Below are 21,972 nucleotides of genomic sequence, written 5' to 3'. Positions count from 1 at the left end.
ATAGATTTAATATATTTATTTCATTTCTATGCTAAGAAAGGGACCCAAGGGGGGGGGGGGGTTAGGAGCGAAGGACCCCCACAAATGTGGAAAAAAACCCAAATAAAAATAACTACCCTTTTTGCCTGGGAGAACGCCTCTCTAGGAATCTCCAGGTCCTCCAACGCAACTCTATGGTCAACGTCTGCCAGAGGTTGATCACAGAATCATGCTAGAGAGGTGTATTCTCTAGGAACTTCTAGGTCCTCCTGTGCCACTCTATGGTCAGTTCCCAGCAGCGTTGCGCTGGAGCGCATAGAGATTCCTAGAGAGAACCTATTAATAAAACCTGCAAATAATCAAAGCTAAAAAGTCAAAGCCGCAAATGCTGTGGGCCAACTCTGGATCCTGGGAAATTTTGTATGTCTGCAAATCAGAGGAACAAGTAGCGCAATCCATCTTCCACGTCTGGAGGAGGCCATCTGAACCCCAAATCCCAATTGGGGAAGTTGCCCTTGTGGACAAATCATTAAGCGTTAATTAAAGCACGTTAAGAGTGCAATCCTTACATATACCTAGGCAGAAGTAAACCCCATTGAATCCAACAGGATTTGTTCCCACTAAGGATTTACACCTTAAGAGCACAAAACCCCTAAATATACAATAAAGAAGCAAGGAGAAATCAAGATATTTTAAAAGAAACCTGGGTTCGATTCCTCTTTGCTCAGCCATGAAAAGCAACTGGGGGGCCTTGGGCAAGTCACACTCTCTCAGCTTCAGAGGAAGGTAATGGCAAGACACATTTTGAGGGGGACAACATGCTTCCACTCACTCCCTGCATGGGGGGGGGGGACCACGTATTTTGGAGCAAAAACGTGTGTCTATATACACCAGCCATTTGGGAGGCACACCTTGCACCCACACATATCCTGCATTTTGGGGGAGACACTATGTATTGGGGGGAACAACATGCATCCACACAGAACACACATTTGGGGAGGACACCTTGCACCCCCCCACCACCTGCATTTTTGGGGGGGCACTATTCACTGGGTGAAAGACTTGGGCCCACTCACAACACACATTTTGGGATGGACACCATGCATTTGGGGGGGACCTGTCTTTGGGGTGACATATTGTATCCACATACATTCCCCATTTGGGGGGACACCCTGTATTTTATTTTTGGGGGGGGTGCATCATGCATTTAGTGGGGCAACTCACACCCTGCATTTTTTTTGGGGGGGACCCCATGCACTTTGGGGGCAGCTTGCATTCACAGACAACAGATATTTTGGGGGATATCACACATGGGAGGGCAACTTACATTCACATGCACTCTGCATTTTTGGGGGTGACAGTATGCATTTGAAGGGGGCAGTATGCCTTTTGGGGGACCACTTGCATTCACACAGGCCCTGTATTTTTTTGGGGGGGACCACTTGCATCCCCATCCAGCCCCCATTTAGGGGGGAGGCACCGTGCCTTTTTTGGGGGGCCCTGCGCCCCCCCGCCTTTTGGGGGCCCACTCTCTGTCCAGACAAGCCCCATTCTTTGGGGAAGGGGCCTTGCCTTTCCTGGGGACCCCCCCCACCCCCAGAGACCCACCAGGACGTCCCTGAAGAGGAGCCGGGGCTCCGGGTGGACGCTCCAGTCCACGGCGCCGCCTTCCGGGATCCGGATCCGGATCACCAGCCCGGGGCCAGTGCTGCTGCTGCTGCTGCTGGGGCTGCTGGCCGGGGCCTCCATGGCCGGAGCAGGAGGAGGAGGGTCGCCCAGGGCCAGCAGCAGCATCCCCGGACGCAGAGGGAGGAAGGCAGGCAGGCAGGCAGGCAGGCAGGCCAGGCGGCCAGGCGGGCTCCCCTGCCTCCTTCCTTCCTTCCTTCGCAGGCCCCTGACGCCTTCCTCCTCCTCGCCTCGCCTCCTCCTCCGCCGCCTTCTTCCCCTTCCTTCCTTCCTTCCTTCCTTCCTTCCGCGCTGCGCAAAAGGACAAGGCCCCGGCATCCAGCACCGAGGCCCAGCAGCCCCACGCCCCACCGACCGGCCTCTTCCTTCGCTTCTTGACTTCCTCCCCTCTTCCTCCCTTTCTTTCCCCTTCCTCCTTCCTCCCATCCATCCATCATTTCCTCTTCCTCCCTTTCTTTACCCTTCCTTCCTTCCCTCTTCCTTGCTTCCTTCCTCACCCTTCCATCCCTCCTCCCTTCCTTCCCTCCCTGTCTTTTCCCCTTCCTTCCCTCTTCCTTCCTCACCCTTCCATCCCTCCTTCCTTCCCTCCCTGTCTTTTCCCCTTCCTTCCCTCTTCCTTCCTCACCCTTCCATCCCTCCTTCCTTCCCTCCCTGTCTTTCCCCCTTCCTTCCCTCTTCCTTCCTTCCTTCCTTCCTCACCCTTCCATCCCTCCTTCCTTCTCCCTCCCTTCCCTCCCTCTGTCTTTTCCCCTTCCTTCCTTCCATCCTTTCCTCTTCCTTGCTTCCTTCCTCCCCTCTTCCTTCCTTACCCTTCCATCCCTTCTTCCTTCCTTCCCTCCCTCTGTCTTTTCCACTTCCTTCCTTTCCTCTTCCTTCCTTCCTTCCCTCCCTCTGTCTTTTCCACTTCCTTCCTTTCCTCTTCCTTCCTTCCTTCCCTCCCTCTGTCTTTTCCACTTCCTTCCTTCCTTCCTTGCCCCTTCCTTCCTAGAATGTTTCCTTGTGTTCTCAGGATGCTGGAAGTTGCTGTTGAAAGCTATATTTTCCCCTTGTGGGTTGGGGATGCTGGGAGCTAGAAATTATAACCCACCCACCCCCCAAGTTGCTGTTGGAAAGGACCATTTCCCTGGCTGGGTGTTTTGGGGACGCTGGGAGTTGCTCTTGGAAATGATTTTTCCAAGCTCTGGTCCCAAGTGAGGATGGGGAACGTTTGGCTTTCCAGATATTTTGGACTTCATCTTCCATCATCCTGGGCCAGCACCTAGCATTTAGTCCTCAGATTAACCCACATTGGGGTTCAGTGGCTCCCAAACATTGGTCCTCCAGATGTTTTGGACTTCATCTCCCAGAATTCCTGAGTGTTGGCCAAGCTGTCTGAGGCTTCTGGGAGCTGAAGTCCAATGGAGCATCAAAGGTCGGAAAGCATTAGTTAGAGCAATGGTTTCTGAACCATCCTTCAGATGTTTTGGACTTCAACTCCCAGCATTCCTGTCGACTGAGCCGGCTGGGGCTGCTGGGAACTGAAGTCCAAAAGGCCAAATTTGGGGGGAATTCCTGGTCCATGGATCGACCCTCACTGTTGTGTCCTAAACTAATACAAACATGTAGTAGAACCACCTCTGAAAAATGCATAAGATGCAAGGCATGCCTTTGGGAGGCAGCAGACTGCATTATTCAAGGTAAAGGGCCAACATCATAATGTTATTCCACTTAATTCCACGTTCAGAGAAAACACAGAAGAAAGGAGCGACCTGCCAGCTGGATTTGGACAGAATTCATGGAAGTCTTTTACTCTCTTCATTAAAATTCTAGCTAGTTTAGGGTTATATCTCTGTGTGTGAGAGTGTTAAAGAAAAGATATTAATCTCTGAATGGCCATTAGTGGAGATAAATTATCTTTCTGTTCAATAACTTTATAATTTAAAACTGGCACAGAAGAAGAAAAAACCCTTAATAGTCTCGTCTCGTGGAGACCCCAAGAATAGCGACCATCCGCATGGACCCCCATTCGGCGGAAATGAACCGCTTGCGCAGAAGTCCCTCTACGCCTCGCAATGAAGACTCATTTTCTATTAAGTTGTAAAGAATAGGCCACGAAATCATTGCATTCCTATGGTCCCTCCGCCGGCGCCGCCATATTTCCCTTTCACTCACAGACTTTGGGGAAAACCAATTCAAAACGCCAAATTTGCATAAATATTACGTAGTTTTTCTAGCTATTCTTTCCTTCGGTTCCTTATTCCGGTCTGAGGCAGCAGTAATCAAACTTCTGCTTTTTAATATATTAATATATATATATATATATATATATATATATCCACCAAAGAGCGATATTTTCATTAAGCCAAACAAAACGCACAATCTATGCATTGCAAGCTTTCTGCTTTTTAAATATGTCCCCCTTATAAAACATGGCCAGTAATAGGAAGAATAATGGGCATAAAGGCAGCAAAGCTTTCCAATAACTATCTGTTTTAATATTGTAATAATTTAATTCCTTTTTAATGTTGTAATAATAATAATAATAATAGTATTTTTATTTATATTTCCTGCCTCTCCCAAGGGTTGAAGTAAATAAATATAATAAATATAATAATTGACTTATATTGCATGCTCAGGATCGCTTAATGCCAGTGAGTTACCCCTTCAAGACATTTATTGATTCATTTATTCAAAGCACAAAACCAGAGGAGTTTGTACTATATAAAGATTAAAAAGATGAGAAGCGTGAATCCATTCCCCTCCATCTTGCCATTTACCAAGAATATATGGACATCACGAGAGGTCCAAAACACTGCAGAAGATCATCCAGTTTGAGACCGCTTTGGTAGCCCTGGATCTGTGCCAGGGAATCCTGGGAACTGTAGTGCGTTGTGGCAATATATTCCTAGATATTAGCCCTATTTAAGCATTCACCTCTATACCTTGCAAATACAGCAAATGCAAGAAGTCTGTTTCCTTTTTCTGTTTGTTCTGTTCTGTTTCCTTTTTAGGGGAAATGAAGATGGAACCAAAAGTCCCATTTCAAAACAAGAGTGATGTTACTTTGTGGATGTAATACTAACCTGTGTAGTTTATGTCAAAAAATGTATCCTTCAAACCCATTTTTTAAAACGCTTTCATGTTTTGCAAGATTCTCTTCTCAATTTTGACTTCCTCCTCACAAAAACAATTGAAAGTAACACACACACACAAAAAGCAGTAAGAAGGACAAGGAGCAATGCAACTACTTTTCCAACACTGCAAGAATTACTGGTGGCAAGTTTACTTTCCAAACCCTGCAGCAATTAATGTGAATGAACTACTTTGTTTAAAAAAGGAACTATTTTTGCCCCTGTGATACCACTGTTTTCTTTCCTGGAACCCTTGCCATCCTCTGAGGCTGAGAGAGTGAGACTTGCCTAAGGCAAGTGGGTTTCATGACTGAGCCAGAATTCAAACTCTGGTCTCCAGAGTCATAGTTCAATACTCAAACCACTATGCCATGCTGGTCTTTAGATCTACTAAGTACCACTAAAATTGGATGTAGACCATCACGCTTCTCAAAGTGGGGTCACCCAGGCCACTTGGGAAGCATTTTTGGGAACAGAAGGCCTGTACACACCGGCCTTAAAGGCCAGGATGGGGGCAGAGTTGGGGTGTAGCGTCTACATGACGCACACCCTGGCTCCACCCCCATGGCAGTGTGACGCCATGTGCCACACTGTATAGCATAAGGTGTCACAGCGCTCCTCCGGTGCTGCATACGCATGACACAGCGCCGAAGGAGCACCATAAAGCCATGACCTCATGGCTATCACACCCTTTGCAGGGTGCAAAAAGGAGCTACTTTTTGCGTCTCCTTTTTGCGCCCTGCAAGGAGCAGATTGGGGCTGCAGTGTGCAGTTGCCACGGCCCTGATACGGATGTAAAAACCCCTAAGAAAGTTTCAAAAGCACTTTGTGGCACTGCAGCACCAAGCACACAGTAAGGGATGCCCACATTTGAGCTACGGAAACCCACTGCTACCATTTATTAATGGCTATTCTGAGCAGAACTCTGAATATTTCTCCTAAGGAAGAACAGCCTAAACCTTTTCTTTTACAATCACTTTGAACTAGCTATGGTACCCTAAACCTTTTCTCTATGGTACCTTGAGCTCCGACGCGTCCTGAACATTGTGGGATTCAACTGAGGGACACACCGGTTGTCTTATTTGCCCATTGGCTCCTCCTGTTCACGCTGCGAACGCACAACACTGTGGCCCTTCGACCCTTTTCTTGCCAAACAAAATGAAAAGGTGGTTAAGCGCAATATGCCCTACATTATTACAGAAGATGTTTGGCGTGAAAGGTACAAATTGGGCAACATTACCCATGTTACTCAGCCTCCCTTTGCCAGCTTCAGGGGCCCTGTAATTGTTTTTGCCAGTCTATAAATTTTTGAGTAACAACAAAATTATTGTGATTTTTCTTACTAAATTATTCATATATTACAAAGCATGTATGTAACAAGACCCATGAATCACGAGGCGTATAATGACCATATCTTAATGTCACTTCTTCAAAGAAGGATTCAAATAGATTTATGTATTTGGGTTAACTAAGGCACATTGATTTTATAGCGTTCATAATTTTACCTTCACCCCGCAAGAAAACAACAGCTAACAACTGCTTTATATCACATTTTGCAGTTTGGTTCAATCCTCCTGAAAGAATAGTTTGTAATGAAGTAACCCAGAGACTCATAAACTGTGCTTAAAACGATGCAAATAATTAAGAGGTGTGTTCCGCTATAATAGAAAAAGGCAAACTCTTGCGATACATTTATCAATTATGCATTACAAACTACTAATACTTTTTGTCTGAACTTTGGTTAGCTGCACAGTGCAGGTACCCAAAAGTTCAAGTGAAAAGTATTAATTCTTTGTAATACAAACAACATATGTGTTGCTGAATAGTTGCGTTTGGGGTTCAGGCCATATTTCCGTCACCTTTTACTTTTCCTTCTCATTTGTCTTTAACCTCTTAAAGAGTTTCATCTATCATCCAATGAGGACTCTCTTTTTTTTTTTTTTGGCTAATGCTATCTTGCATTCCTCCTTGACTTCCTTTGGCTTCAGTCCAGAGTTCTTCTAGTTCCAGGTCAATTAGACATAATCAAACAAATCTATTGTTTAGTTTTTTGTGGGTTTTTTGGGCTATGTGGCCATGTTCCAGAAAAGTTTCTTCCTGACGCTTCGCCAGCATCTGTGGCTGGCATCTTCAGAGAAATTGCCAGTTCATGGTCTGCACCACAATCTTCTCCTGCTCTTGTCTTTGCAAAGAGAATGCAACTTCTCCATCTTCTGCTTCCAATTTTGTCACCCATTTGATTTCTATATTGACCATCAGGAGATGTCCATGTACACAATGCTCTCTTTGGTGTTTTTGGGATGAGCAAACTGTTGCCTTCACAAAATTAAGTCAGTCACCCTCCTGTTTCGTTTTTTGATCCTAGGCCAACTTCTCCTACAATGTTTGTTTCTGTTCTGTTTCCTATTCTTATGTTCTATTGATTACCAACAGGTCCTGTTTTTCTGTATGATCAACTTCCTCCTCGACTCCAACAGAGAATCATTCAATTTTCCCCTCTTCTGCTTCTGTAGTTGGAGAGATCCCAGTCTGAACTTGGATTATGGTTATATTGATGGGTTTTTCCTAAAGTATCATTAATATTATTTGATCAGGCTTTGTATCATATCCCTTGACGGCTTTTGCTAGATCTATCCCCACTGTTTTTAGAGGTTTGAACTAACCTCCTAGTATTTGAATGAACAGCCTATATTTTAGCTTCATTTCAATTTTCATTTCAAAAATCTCTATTAATAAGAACACATTTGCAGCTCACTGGGTGCCTTACATTTCTAAGGGCCAAAATGGAACAGCTCTGCATAGCTTCTATCAAAATCAAGAGCCCAATGTATACATGTTTGTCCTTTTTTCAGGCTGTGTCCATGCTGCAGAAATAATTCAGGTTGGCACCACTTTAACTGCCATGGTTCAATGCTACTGAATTCTGGGAACTGTAGTTATGTGAGTCTTTTAGTCTTCTTTGTCATAGAGCTGTGCTGCCAAAACAAACTACAGTTCCCAAAACTCCACAGCCTTGAGTCATGGCAGTTAAAGTGGTGTCAACCTGGATTATTTCTACAGTGTGAATGCAGCCCCAGTCTCTAACTTTAAAAGGTTAGTTTTGGGCTGAAAAGAAATCCCAGAAACCAACCTTTATACGGACATAGATGCTTAAGACCAGTACGCATTGCCGTTAATAGGCATTAATGCATGCAGGGCATTTCCATTAACACAAATACACAAAACATCCAACAAATCGCTACCATTTGGATTAGCAAACAATACTCCACGGAACAGGGCTGGTGTTAACAACGTTTCTTATTGTTGGGAAATCTCCGGTGGACAAAATTTGTCAAACACACAAAAGACCTAAAAGTAAAATATCGTAATTAAGACTTTGGCTTTATTGATTGGGCATCTTAAGTAATTTTTCATTACTAGCATAAGATTTAATACATAAAAGTAGTTAAAGATTCTGCCTTGGCACTCGCCATTAGTGTGTAATTGAACTAGTAAAAAAGATCAGTTTAACCTACGTTGATTACCACCTTACCTTTGAAAGGCAATTAAGGGCCTCAATCATTGCAACAAGATTTGATTGTGTGGCCTTTATTGGACATTGATCTTTCAGCAAAGCGCAGTTACATTTTCCATTAATTTACAGTAACACAGTTTAACTCAGATACCTTAGACTATTGACCTGGGTAAGGTGTCAGGCTAAGTACTTGCTTAGGTTAAGATGCTCCCACTAGTCATTACTGTTTAAAAGGGTGATGCTGTGGGGGGGGGGGGGGGGCAATGCAGATACCCATCAGCTAAGCTTAGACTATGGTTTCAGCTATCGGCATTTGTTTCATGGCGCTCGACAACAAAGTTCCCAGCCTTTCGAATGTCAGGTCCCTCACTCTTTTAGGCATCATCCTTGTATCCAGTGAAAGAGATAATTAAAGCAAACCTACAAGGACGCTCCTATTGGGTTTCAACAGAGAATAGCGCAGATCGCCTTTCCTGAAAGTTTAAAGGTCAACATTTATTGCGATCATCTTCAGTATGCAACACAAAAGTTAATTGGAGAGATGCGTCTACAGTGCCTATCAAGAGCAATTTATGACCCGCTGCACAGCATGGCCAAGATCCTGGAGCTGGGTTTTGGACCCACTTCAAATCCAAAAGCAGTTTCCCATTTGATATTTGGGGGGAAATAAGACTGGGTCCCACACTGCTCTGGCCAGGATCTGATTAAAGTAACCCACGTTCATTAGCTAGTGAGCAAATACTTTCAGGCATCACAAGGCTGATGCAGGATCGCTCATTATTTAGTCGACGTGTAACTAATTCTAGTTGATTTTGTATGAAGTAGAAACAGTCTAACTTGTTTCCAGATTTTCTCATCTCTTAGAAAGAATGTACACCGTACAAAAGATAGTGGCTAAGAAAATATAATGAGTTCTTCTTTGGCAATAAGACCAAAAAGGCCATATGGTATCTCTGAAATCGCTGTCTCTATTCACGTTAAACCAGTGCTGCAAAACATGCTGCTCTCAAGATGCTGGACTGCAATTCCCATCTGCCCTAGTCAGCACAGCCGATAGTAAGGGATGATAGGAGTTGCAGTTCTGCAATTATCTGGAGGACCACATATTTCTCATCCTTGTCTCAGACCTTTCATATTTGGGCACCTGTAGAATAGCCTCCCAATGGAGACCTGCCTGGTATCTTCATTAACAACATTCAAATATCAGGCTAGGACACTCCTCTTCCAACCGGCATTATTTTTGCTTTTATTGTTTTAAGTTTTATTGCTGGCTCTTTCTCATTCTAATATTTTAACATTTTGATATGATTTCACTGTATTCAATAACACTGGTTGCTAAATCTATTGTGCTGTTGATTCTTAAACACATATTTGCAACTTGCCCTGATGGTATTTACCAGCTGGGCAATATATAAACCTCTCAAATAAGTAAGAACTTCCTAATTGGGGGGGAAATGATGTATAATCACAAAGGATAAAGAAGTAAATGTCTGAGTTCCTTGTAGCCGAGAGAAGACACCGTCTTCCATATTGCCTATTCACACATCTCCAACCACATATTTCCATGTGTAAAACAGGAGAATGCCACTTCAATTAAACAGTTTTGGGGGGAGAAAGTGTGGTTCTGGTGTAGAAGTGGGCCAGAATCATCTAAAGCCTGTATTCAGTAACACTGGTTAAATCAGTATAGTGCCACAATTCTTACAAAATCAACATGTCCTCTTTTTATCTACACAAGGAATGACTTGCCTTTTGTGAATACCATCATTATACCAGGGATGGATTTGATGCAGCCCTCCAGATTTTATTGGATTGTGGCTTCAAATGCTCCTCATCCCTGGCTATGCTAACTAGGGGATGCTGGGACTTGCAGTCTCAAGGGCTGCCTGATTCTCACCTCTGCTTTGAATACTGCAACAGGTCACTCGCAGCTTCAGTGATTCCAGCAAGTGATATTATATCTGAACTCTGACCTCAGCTGTCTTGCAAGTCCATCCTCCACCATGATCAACCTGAGAAGTGCAAGAGGTCTATTGATTTTCATGTTAATAAAAGAAAATATTACATTTGCTTAATTGCTACACAGTGAGAACACTGAGCAAGCAATCAAGTAGCTATTAATGCTGCAAGTAGCACTGAATTGCACCGGATCAATAGAGTAGTTTGTCAAAGAGGTCCTCCAAGGAGGGCTGCCCATCATCCTATAGACAAGGAGTCATGTTGCCTCCACTTATCCAAAGTCAGGTAAGCAAAGTCAGCAATCCCCGTGATCAGAAGTCAAATAATTTGCAGCGAGCGGAGAGGATATTCCAAGGAAATACTGTATTTTATTGTGTGGTAATTAAAAAACATTTTATCAGCCTCGCGTTGAGGCCAAAACAGAGGGATATTGACAAAACCAGAAGCAATGAATGAGCAGTATTTGACTCTAAACTTATGAGCTGCACTTCTTTAATTTTGCCTGTTACTGGGGAAATCCGTTCCAGCCAATCTAGCAGAATGCTAATAGTCACTTTTATTATTAATGAAACTTAACGCAACTCACTATCTCCTCCGCTGTGTAAACTGTTTATTTAACTTGCATTAGAAACATTCTTTGGAACCAAATGCAGCAAGGTGTCTCTTTGATTACAGGCTTGCTTACAGCTGCTTTTAAACAAAGCATATATATTATTTGAATACCGTATAAAACACGTTCAAAATTCAAACTGAAAGTATTTGCACACAATTTTATCACAACCATGTCCTTTAAAAAATAAGTGACACTGTTTTATTTTCAATGTGGCAAAAGAGAAAAATATTTTGCCAAAACATTAAAAACAAACAATTTTCCCCAAACTGTCTTGAATCTGGCAGCCAAACTAGATGAACCTGCAGCCTTTTGCTTTCTATCAGTTAAACACTAAAAGCAGAAGGACAATTGAATTTGGTTTGGAGAGTACATACAATTTCATGTATTAATGAAATGTCAAGCTCAAACAATAATCAGGGCCCAAGGCAAGTTAATTAAAGTCCCACTGGATTCAATGGGAGAGCAAAGCATATTCTTGAATCTCTCCCACTGAAATCAATGGGGCTGGAAAATGCTCAGTTTTGGCCTAATCTGCCCAGCTACACCACAAACCACTTGCTTACATTTGCGTTACCTGAAACGGACAAACAAATCCAAATGAAGAAACATTTTTGCTGACTTCAGAAGTTTTGCAGGAAATACCTGTTTAGGATTGCAGAGAATACCTGTTCAGTGATACAGAATTGAAACTCCATTTAGCCTAACAGTAGCCTTAAAATGATCAAACTCATCACATGTACTCACATTCAAATTCTATAATAGAAGTAGCAAGCAAACTCATCTAGGAGAACAACACACAGTCAGTAGATAAGAAACATGCTCAGCATTATGTGTATTTTCAATTTGCACAGACTGAAATAGTTCCTGGTGACGGAGGTAGATTCAAGTGACTTCCCAGGTTGGGTTTTTTTTTAAACCCCATGACTCCATTGTGTCCTTTAAGTATTTGCCAGACCCAAAGAAAACCAAAATGCTACAGAAGGAAGTATGGGGACGTTTTCCTAAGAGCAGACAGCACCTTGTGCCTTTCCGTAGCAAAACGCACCGACTCACACACCCGTTTTGCTGCAATGATCTCTTTCTCCCTGTGTTCAGTACATGGCTCCTTCATCTTCTTTATTGAGGAAATAAATAGTGACTGGTCCATGCTGCGTGTGAACAGTCTCTGTGACGTTGGCCAGGAACCAGGAACCAATTCCATATAGCAAAGTTGGGATGCCTATTAAAAGAGAAAAGGAACACATGACAAACCCAGATCAAAACCTCTCAAATCTCATTTGATTTAGGACAGCAGCTACCTTACACTAGCGACCAATGAGTGGTCTGCATCAGGAAAAAGGACCCAAAAATGGGGTGAAAGGATTAGGAAGCATAAAGACAGAGTCAGGTGAGAGATATGAATGAATAACCTCAGGTCTTATCACAGGGCTGCTGGCCTCCTTTTCTAACTCGGGCTTAATGCTGTAAGAAGAGAGAGGAGCACACATAGTTGCCCCTCTCTATACTACCCCCCCAAAAAAACCCATTGGGGAGCAAAGTGAATGGCTGAATTAAAAGTACACTTGTCCCTCCATATTCTCTAGGGTTAGGGGCACAAGACCCCCATGAATATGGAAAATCCACAAATAACAAAAACACCATGTTTTGACCTGAGAGGACACCTTTCTAGGAATCTCTAGGTCCTCCAGGGCAACTCTGTGGTCAACGTCCAACAGACACTGACCACAGAACTGGGCTGGAGGAGCTACAAAGGCCTAGTAGTGTTCTTTCTAGGAATCTCTAGGTCTTTCAGAGCAACTCTATGGTTAAAGTTGACCACAGAATTGCATCGGAGGACCTAGATATTCTTAGAGGGAACATATTCATGAAATCCGTGAATAATCAAATTCGAAAATATCAAAGCCACAAATACAGAGGGGTGAGTGTATTTTGTGTGTTGTGTGCCTTCAAGTCGTTTCCTACTTATGGCAACCCTAAGGTGAACCTATTATGGGTTTTTCTTGGCAAGATTTGTTTGGAGGTTTGTCATTGCTTTGCCCTGAGGCTGAAAGAGTGTGACTTGTGCAAGGCCACCCAGTTGGTTTTGTGGCTGAGCAAGAACTCGAACCATGGTCTCTAGAGTTCTAGTCCAGCGCTCAAAGCACTATGCCACATAAGGGCATACTGGAGGCCTTTTAGCTGGAAGCAACCATTGCAACTGGAGTGGCACCACTGCACCCGTGTCTGGGACGTCCACCTTGGCCCACGCACACAGGGGGACCTGACATCCTCCATTTCATCCTTCGGTCCAGGAGAAATTTCCAAACGTCCTCCATTCTGAGCATGACAAAGAAGCACAGATGTCTACTTCTATATGAGCACGGGGTTGCCATGCGTCAGGATCGACTTGAGGGCAGTTAACAACGTGTTTTTAGCTTTTATTGTGTCACGGCCTCCATTTTGCCTCTGACATCTTTCACTCTGCAGTGCCTGGTCCTGCTTTGCGATGGCAATGATGATGACAACGATGGTGGTGGCGGCACCTGGTCACCCTTTTGACTGAGGCGGTGACACTCACCGAGGTTGACCACCTTGAGGGCGGTGAAGAAGCGGTCCTGGGCATCCAGATCTTGGCGTGGGGCCCGGGAGCAGTGGTACTTGATGAAGGGGAAGCAGCCGGTCCGCAGGACATGGTAGTTGGCCCCAGCCACCTCCCAGTTGAAGTGGGAGCGCCCAAACTGGTCGTTGCGCACGGAACTGTACTTGACGCAGAAGGAGGTCCAGTGGGGCAGCCCTCTCTGCAGCAGGTGCCGGCTCAGGACCTCCGAGGCCGCTGGACGGCCAACGCTGACCCCCGCCGGACGGAGGACCACGCGGAGCAGCCCCTGGTGCACCTTCTGCAGGGCCTGGAAGGGGAGGCAGGCTCCCACTCGGCCCAGACGCTTCCCCATGGGACCCAGGGCCAGGGGCATTTGCAGCCCCTTCGCTCACGGAAATGGCTGGGAAAGGCCCTGCCCCTGAAGTGCCCTTTCCTGACCCTTCCACAGGCCCCAGGGGTAGTAGTTGCTCCTGCTTCAGACCCCTTTCCCCCCTTTCCTGCTCCCTTAATGACTTTTCCTGCCCCTCAGACCCCTTTTCCTGCTCTTTCCTATCCCTCAGCCTCCTTTCCTGCCCTTTCAGACCCCTTTCTGGCCCCCTCAGACCTCTTTAGAACCCTTTCCTGCTCTCTTGACCCCTTTCTTGCCCCTCTTTTCTGCCCCTCAGACCCCTTTTCCTGCCCTTTCCTATTCTTCAGCCTCCTTTCCTGCCCTTTCAGACCCCTTTCTTGCCCCTCAGCCCCTTTCCCTGCCCTCTTTTCTACCCCTCAGACCCCTTGGTGCCCCTTCCTGCCCCCTCAGACCCCTCTCCTGCCCCTCATAAAACCCTCCAGGCCCCCCTTGTCCCAGCTCCTTCCCAGCCCTTAGTGGCCCCTTTCACTACAAGTCCCTTCTGGGCCTCGAAACAGAGACACAAAGCAAAGCGCGCCCCTTTCCCCCTCCCCTCACTCTCTTTCTGCGCGTGCACGCTCTGTTGCGCTCTGCGCCTGCGCGAAGCCCGCTGCCTCATGAACGCCGCTCTGCGCCTGCGCCGGATTCCCCTCCCTTCCCAGAGCGCGAGCACCGCCTCCTTTCTCGCGCATGCGCGCTTCCTCCTCCCTTCCTCCCCTGGGTTTCCATGGCTGAGAGGAGGATTGGAACCCAGGGCTTCGGAGTCATAATGGCCCAATATGACTGGAGAATGACTGGGGCTCTGGGGGACCAGGGTTCGAATCCCTGCTCAGCCATGGAAACCCACTGGGGGGCATTGGGCAAGAAGCCACACTCTCTCAGCCTCAGGCTTGCCATAAGCTGGAAAGGGCTTGAAGACACACAACCAACAACAACACAATAACATCATAGAGTCCTCAAAATGGAGGAAATCACAATGGCCAAACAACTATATATCTATCTAGATACAGAGATATGAATAAGAGCCAGCATGGCAATTGCAAGGGCCATCCATCTATCTATCTAGATACACACAAATACATACATACATATATATATATATATATATATATAGTTATAGTCCACCTTTCTCCCAAAATGGGACTCAAGGCATCTTACAATAAAAAGACAGAACCAACGCTCCGATGACAGAAGTTAAAAATAATTAAATAATACTAATATTTTTAAAAAGACGTCACATAATTGCTATCCCAGGTTTATTTTTACGTGTCGCTTGCTATGTTTTATTATTTAAACGTTAATAGGTCTTAGTAGGTATTACGTTTTAATTGTCCTTGCAGAACGTACGCCAGAGAGTCAGGTTTATTTTATTTCATTCGGTTTTTAACCGACTGTATGTACAGCGCGAATTTACAGCGCTTTATAAATAAACCTTAATAATAATAATAATAATAATAGCAACATAAATTAAAAGTAGCTTAATTAAAAGCCTAAGAGCATAGTGTCAGAAGCCTTTCTTGCTTGTTTTGATCAGGGCCGCATATTAAAAATAAAGGCACTATCTTGGAAAGGAGTCAAAGCAATGATTTATCTCAGGAACAAAAATCAGTTTTAAAAGCTCATTAAGCCTCTTTGGGCTCCGACTGCCCAGAAGAGGAAAAAGAGGACAAATGGAGGACAACTCTCCGGTCCTGCCTTCCTTTGGATACCAATGATGAGCAATAGCTCAGACTCAGCAATCTTGGGCCAGTGAGCTGTACAGAGCGGAGATGGTGCTAATTAATCAATTACTGCAGGAGAACATCCCCGGCTTATGTACTGGAAACGCACCACAAGCCCCTAATTATTCATCAGCGTCAGGAACAAAAATTTGTGACTCCGCTTTTGCCTTTTGGTAATTAATAGAGCGCAGAGAACCTTTCTGAATGCGTTCCTCGATCGGGCAAAAACAATGCATTGAGATGCAACAAAGATCTCAATGCTGGGGCTGCTAATTTGGGGGGAAGGCCTGCCATTTGGGGTCCCCAGCATGTCTTTTCTTTACAAAGCAGGCATTCCTAGAGCATTTCTGCAGTGTGTCCAACACTCAGACCACTACATTGCACTGCTTCTCTTGAGGGTCCAAAATAAGAGTAGTCCACAAGCATTTGCAAAGATGAAACCTAATCCTATTACTCAAAAATGAAGGCCAAAAGGAGGTCAGTTTGGCCAAAAACGTTGAAACTGAGTCCTAATTTGGGTGCATAGTGAGTCCCTTTTATTTAAGAGCACCGTAATCAAGAAGCCTAATGTCTCCCCTTTCGCTCCATTTTATTCCAATGGCACATGGTCAGTTTTCTATCTGGATTATCTTGTTTTCCAATTTGTGTCCGACTTTCCATGCTCAAAAAGGGACAAAAAGGCCTGTGGGTGCCATTGCGTTGCAAGGGCAGCTGGTATCCATCTTGCAACCCTGATCGCTTGGCCATAGCAAAACTACTATACATCCGGAGGAGACTTAGCATCCGATCAGAGCAATGATTTGGGGATATTCTCTTTATTTTAAGAGAAAGGGGACATTTACGAAGAGGTTGCCACATTAAATCTTACCAAAATGTATAAAATGGGAAGGGAGGAAGTCATTCAGTTGCTGGAATCACCAGACCATAGCGTTGGACAACATAAACATCATTTGGATCGTTGTTTGAAAAACGAGAACTACAGCCACCTCCAGCAACCTCTATTAGCAAGCTGAGATATCAGCCCCAACGCATCACCTCCGAGTTGTAACACGGACTATGGGTCGGATCCTCAATCTGTGTAGGAAGCTTATTATTTTTGGCCAAATAAGTCTCCTCCGCAGAAAGTCTGGTGATCTGTACCAGAAGCAAAGGATAACTACTTTATTTGCTTGTATCAAGAATGTGTATACCTTTGTATGATGGCAACACAAAAGGTTGTGAGTAAATGTGTCCAGCATAGAGGCTCTCATTATTAGATTGGATGAAAATACTTAACCATCAACAATAAAGCATTCCTTATTGCTACAGTGTCAGTCCCATGTGGCTTAATGCTAACAAAAGAGGAAATATTTACTGATGGGATCCACAGTTTCTAGGTCTGCAACTGAAATAATGATCTCTGATATGCCAGCAAGAGCACAGCCATGATGTTTTGAGTAGATGCCAGACTTCCCAGAGGATAGAAGCAACCTTGGGAAACTTAGCGTATCACAATTCAAAGACATAGCCGTGTTAGTCTGGGAAATCAGGATGCAAAGGGATCTTGCATCAACTTTTGAGACTTAACTGAAAGAAAGAAGTTGGTAGCATGAGCTTTCATAGACTTGAGTCTACTTCCAAATGCATCTGAAGTCTATGGAAGTTCATGCTACCAACGTCTTTCAGTCTCAAAGGTGCAAGATCCCTTTGGGATTTGGGATTTAAAGGCCAAAGTACCCCTTACAAGAGAAATTACACACACACCGAAATTAAAAAGACCAAACTACTGTATTTTTTTTTTAAAATGAACCCATCGCATTTTATTAGAACAATAAATCAATATTCATTCACACCAAACAGAGCAAAGAGCACCTGACACAATTCCCAGTGAGAAATCTTTTTGTGACTGTTGAGCTCACTATTGAAATGTGTATATTGTGCTGCACCAAAATCCAAGACACAACCGTTGTAGGTGGCATGTTTATTGTCACGTAGAGCGCCTGACCGTGGGCAATTTCACGCAAGATGTGAAGATGCCCGGTCAGAAACTGGTGGCACTGGAAATGGTTTGACCTGCAGGAAGAAAGAAATTGTAACTTAACAACTCAAGACAGTCCGCAAGTTTGTTTTATAAACACATTTCTTGCATTCACTGCTGTCTTTTCCTAAAAGGAAAAGCAGGAAGAGACTAGCTGTTAGATAATATTGTGTTACTTTTAATTTCAGAAGTACAGTACTTGAACTATGAGAAACAAACTGGGAATGGGAACTTGTAGCTTTTCAGATGTTTTGGACTACAAGTCCCATAGAGTTGTGGTGTTGATGGGAGTTACAGCCCTGAATCCCTACGGTTCCATACACAACCCTTAAGACAACTCTGTTAAATTTGGAATAGATCATGCAACCAAAGGGCTGCAGCAGAATTAAAAGGACTTATAAAACCAGTAAGTGCTTTTTGTTTTTCATTTCTACTAAAATTTTGTCCCGCAGTACAATATTCTGCACCTTCACAGTTTGCAAACATTAAGTTATAGCAGCACCAATTAAATCTATTTCAGGTCCAGGTTGTAACACAACAAACTCTGGAAACCCAAAGGAAGAGGAGTGATCATTTCTGCGAGGCATTGAACCCGACCCTGAGGATTCAACATAGAGTCCCACTTGGCTGTGTTTGTAGGGTTTGAAATGGGCTAGTGAATGGTGAATTTCCCTTCGGATATGAGGATAAGCACGAAGGAAGATAAGTTTTAAAAATTTACTATTTTTGAGGAGTTTCTGCTTTGGTGGCCTTCTCCTCCTCCTCCTCTTTTTCAAACTTCAACTTGTTTTGCTCAGCAACTCCCAGGATTCTCTCAACATCTTGGACTGCTTCCTATAATAGAACCAAAACGCTTAAAGCAGAGGAACTTTTGCTTATGCTACATCTATCTGCAGATACCCCTTCCATTCACAGCATTGGACCAACAATATCAGGAATGCACAGCAAGGCTGGACCCCCATATGCCAAATCTGATAGGTGCTCTAAAGGAAGGACTGTTTTCTTCTGCTCCATAGACTAGAACATGAACCAATGGATTCGAATTACAAGGAGAGAGATCCCACCTAAGGGCCTGAACAGACTGGCCAAAATAAAGCTGCTTTGGGTGACTTTGGAGGTATGCTGTTTAAATGACACACACATCTTAAGAGGACAGAAGCTGAGCCAAAGCTGCACTCCAGTCCTTAAGAATGGAGCATGACTTTGGTGTGGCTTCCAGCCTCTTAGGACGCATGCAGCATTTAAACAGCATACCTCCAAAGTGGCCCGAAGCAGCTTTATTTTGGCCTGTCTGTTCAGGCCCTAAGTTCCTTTTTAAGAGTGGAATATGGACTGCTTTGGAGGGTGATGGACTCTCCTTTAGAGGTCTTTAAACAGAGTTTGGATGGACATCTCTTGAAGAGTGTTTTGGTTCTGGATTCCTGCATGTTCCTGCATGGCATGGCCCTTGGGGTTCCTCTCAACTCTACGTTGCTATTATCCTGGGATTCGGTGTCAGATAAAAGATGGAGCAAGCCTGTTTTCTGCTGCTCTGGAGAAGAGGACATGAACCAATGGAGTCAAATAGCAAGAAAAGAGGTTCTGTCTAAACATTAGGAAGAACTTCTTGATTGTTAACTGATTCTTCACTGTGGAGTAAGCTGCCTTAGAAGGCACTAGACTCTTCTTCTTTGGATGTCTTTAAAGAAAGGTCAGATGGCTATCTCTGGGGAGCATTTTAGTTGTGTATTCCTGGATGGAAGGGTGTTCGATTAGTTGGCCCTTGCAATCTCTTCCAACACTGTGATTCAACAATTTTATGAATATCATATAATAATCTATCTTATTTATTTGTTACTTCTTTATATATGTGGTATAATAGCTCAGGTGTTTCCTTTTATGAAAGAAAGTGCAGGTGCTGGTAAGGGACACAAAGACTTTTCCTGCTTCTCCTGTTATCACCTCCAAGAATGGATAACATAAAAACATCCTTCCCCTTCCAGTTCAGAGCATCACCTGCATGAGGATTTCATCTCAAATACATCGGTTGCTCCCATTTCAAGCAAATCCATGTTTACCGCACCTAAAACTCTTAAATTTAACTAACAGATCCACAGGGAAACTGGAGGTATTGACCCACACACAGCAAACCATGCGCTGCTAAAGAAGAGAACCCAGGATGCTTTAGCACTTGTTTACAACACCGCACCGAGGTGTTTTCTAATATCCTGGAACAAAAATTTAACTGAGATCGTTAGTTAATTAACACCTCACCTTAAAATTGGTCTCGGCATGCATATTAGGTGCTGATAATTCTTGATAGATGATGAAGAGATGCTGAGCAAAGGTCATGAGGACCCCCTGGAGATGTTCTCCAATTGTTCTGTTAATGATATCCAAACAAATGACTTTGCCAATGATTCCATTTCACAAGCTTAAAAACAATTGCCCCCTCATTTGGGCCTGTCAGGCGGCGGGATTTAATGAGTATTTTCAATCTCCTAAGGTGGCAATCTTCAGGGAGATATGAAAGATGAGGCTCCATTTTAACTTGTCAGTAGCAAGGATTTGTATAATAAATAATTTTTATTAATCAAGGAGCCATGGAAGAGCAAGAGGTTTTAGCCATTAAAACCTACAGACCTCCGCCTCTTGAAAACCACTTTGGGCTTCAAGTATCTGATCGTGTCTCACTAGTGGGACAAAATACCGCTGCAATACTAATGCAAGTCCATTCTCCCAGGCATTTGTCTGGAATCACATTATAACAGATAGCGATGGACAAATTTCATCCCAGCATTGGGCCTGGGCTGTTGAAGGACCTGCTGTTTGCTCTAAGCTGAACCAGAACACAAGAAGTTCCCTTTCACAAGTAATGCCTTGTTCAAGGGACATCCCTGGTTCCTCTTGCACCATTTTGTGGCTTATTCAAGACAATATGCATCTGCTAATAATAAAAACAAGCAACTTCTCCGGAGGGCACAGAAGACTAACCCTCAGTGGAAGACAAGGGCTGCATCCACACTGCAGAAATAATCCGGTTTTACATCACTTTAACTGCCATGGCTCCATACTATGGAATTCTGGAAAATGTAGTTTGTTGCAGAGCTCTGGTGCTGCAACAAACTACAGTTCCCAGAATTCCATATCATGGAGCCACAGCAGTTAAAGTGATGTCAACCCGGATTATTTCTGCAGTGCAGACGCAGCCAAGGTGTTAAACTGGGCTATCCCCAAGATACATCCAGGCCTATAACATCTTTGCAAACTTACAGCATTCCAAATCTGTGTCTCTTCCGGTCTTCAAATGGTGTAAAAATGCTTCCTTCTCTTAGCTGTTGAAAAAGGAAGATGTTAATTACTACTTAGAAGTGAATTTTTAAATTTTAAAAACAGATTGCTAGACTGTATCATGAGGGAACTAAACAGAAGCATTTAAGACTAAGCATGAAAGATATGTTGTTGTTGTTGTTGTTGTTGTGTGCCTTCAAGTCACTTCTGACTTATAGTGACACTAAGGTGAAACTATCATGGGAGTTTCTTGGCAAGATTTGTCCAGAGGAGGTTTACCATTGCCTTTCCCTGAGGCTGAGAGAGTGTGACTTGTTCAGGGTCATTCAGTGGGTTTCATGGCCAAGAGGGGAACTGAACCCTGGTCTCTAAGCATCCTATAAATAAAGTGAAAATGGCAAGTAATTGCGTGAATGATTATCACACGCAATTGTGCAAATAAAGTGATATTGGGAAATGCATTGTTGCTGAAATCCTGAAAGTAAAAAGGCGCGCGTTAATGCTTCTTTGTGACCACTTTAATGGTGGGTTTTGTGCGACGTTGTGTGAAATCCTTTTGCATAATTACGTGATTTTTATGGGATATTCACAGGATAAACTCCCGATCTGCTTCATTTGCAATGAAAAAATTAGATCCTCCTCTGGAGACCTCAATCCCTTCCATCCTAAAGTGATAGTACATCTCAATTATTGTTTAAATGTACATAGCACATGCAAGCTTCCCACCTGGAGATCATATCCAATCCCATGAGATTTGCACATCTGAAGGAAGACACTGTAATAGATGATGGAAAGGTTGGCATGCATAATCGAAGTGCTCATGATGACGCAGCGGCTGACAATGGGGCCCTGGCAAGAAAAAAGCAAAGCAAAACACGTCTATGAATTACTAACAGATTCCTGTATAAACACAGAACACATTTACAGCTGAGTACGGAGGCAACTGCTGGCTCCCAGGTCAGTGAGGCAAGGGATCCCCTCCATCTTTGGCTGGCTTTGAAGGAGTGCTCTGTTTAGGAAAAGCTTTCAGCACCTTGAAGGCTGAAAACCTGGCCTCACTGACACAGGAGACATCAGCCTCCACTGCCTCAATACCCAAATCCTAAGACTTTCCATCTTGCATTGTTTCCAAAAAGA

General features: G+C 44.0%; 3 protein-coding genes across 12 annotated transcripts in view; all 3 read right to left on the bottom strand.

Moving 5' to 3' along the window:
- The window catches only part of LOC149307497 (dual specificity mitogen-activated protein kinase kinase 5), a 127,096-nt gene extending 121,227 nt beyond the window's left edge, over positions 1–5,869 (bottom strand). The window contains exon 1 of one of the 3 annotated variants that reach the window (XM_089539298.1): positions 5,795–5,869. Coding sequence is in view for 2 of the 3 variants with exons in the window: in XM_089539297.1 (XP_089395423.1) it covers positions 1,588–1,983 (396 nt within the window). In the remaining variant the exon portion in view is untranslated. Of the gene's footprint in view, positions 1–1,587; positions 2,083–5,794 lie in introns of those variants that run through there. The other 2 variants (XM_089539297.1, XM_089539296.1) reach the window with 2 other exon arrangements.
- On the bottom strand, positions 5,804–13,993 carry LOC149307496 (uncharacterized protein C15orf61-like). 5 transcript variants are annotated; one of them, XR_016282409.1, is made up of 5 exons: positions 13,419–13,993; positions 11,919–12,080; positions 11,436–11,503; positions 10,187–10,301; positions 5,804–5,920 (listed from the first exon to the last, which is right to left on the bottom strand). XR_016282409.1 is itself a non-coding variant. In XM_089539300.1 (3 exons), the coding sequence occupies exons 1-2, from the start codon at positions 13,810–13,812 to the stop codon at positions 11,953–11,955; spliced, it is 522 nt and encodes a 173-aa protein (XP_089395426.1). In that variant the 5' UTR covers positions 13,813–13,993; the 3' UTR covers positions 10,597–11,526; positions 11,919–11,952. The 5 variants fall into 5 exon arrangements, 2 of the variants coding, with proteins under 2 accessions (XP_089395426.1, XP_089395425.1); XR_016282407.1 differs by having other exon boundaries at positions 11,436–12,080; XR_016282408.1 differs by having other exon boundaries at positions 5,804–5,915; positions 11,436–12,080.
- Positions 13,994–17,346: 3,353 nt separating this feature from the next.
- The window catches only part of IQCH (IQ motif containing H), a 58,383-nt gene continuing 53,757 nt past the window's right edge, over positions 17,347–21,972 (bottom strand). For 3 of the 4 annotated variants that reach the window (XM_089539291.1, XM_089539295.1, XM_089539294.1), the window contains 5 exons: positions 21,562–21,684; positions 20,818–20,879; positions 19,819–19,927; positions 18,287–18,399; positions 17,347–17,600 (listed from right to left, as the gene is read on the bottom strand). In XM_089539291.1, the coding sequence (XP_089395417.1) occupies position 17,600; positions 18,287–18,399; positions 19,819–19,927; positions 20,818–20,879; positions 21,562–21,684 (408 nt within the window). In that variant the 3' untranslated portion in view covers positions 17,347–17,599. Of the gene's footprint in view, positions 17,601–18,285; positions 18,400–19,818; positions 19,928–20,817; positions 20,880–21,561; positions 21,685–21,972 lie in introns of those variants that run through there. The other variant, XM_089539293.1, reaches the window with a different exon arrangement.

Source organism: Sceloporus occidentalis, unplaced genomic scaffold, assembly GCF_023333645.1.
Source record: "Sceloporus occidentalis isolate IW3139 unplaced genomic scaffold, rSceOcc1.0.p SCAF_9, whole genome shotgun sequence".
Taxonomy (NCBI): domain Eukaryota; kingdom Metazoa; phylum Chordata; class Lepidosauria; order Squamata; family Phrynosomatidae; genus Sceloporus; species Sceloporus occidentalis.
This window is presented reverse-complemented; position numbering and strand designations above follow the sequence as displayed.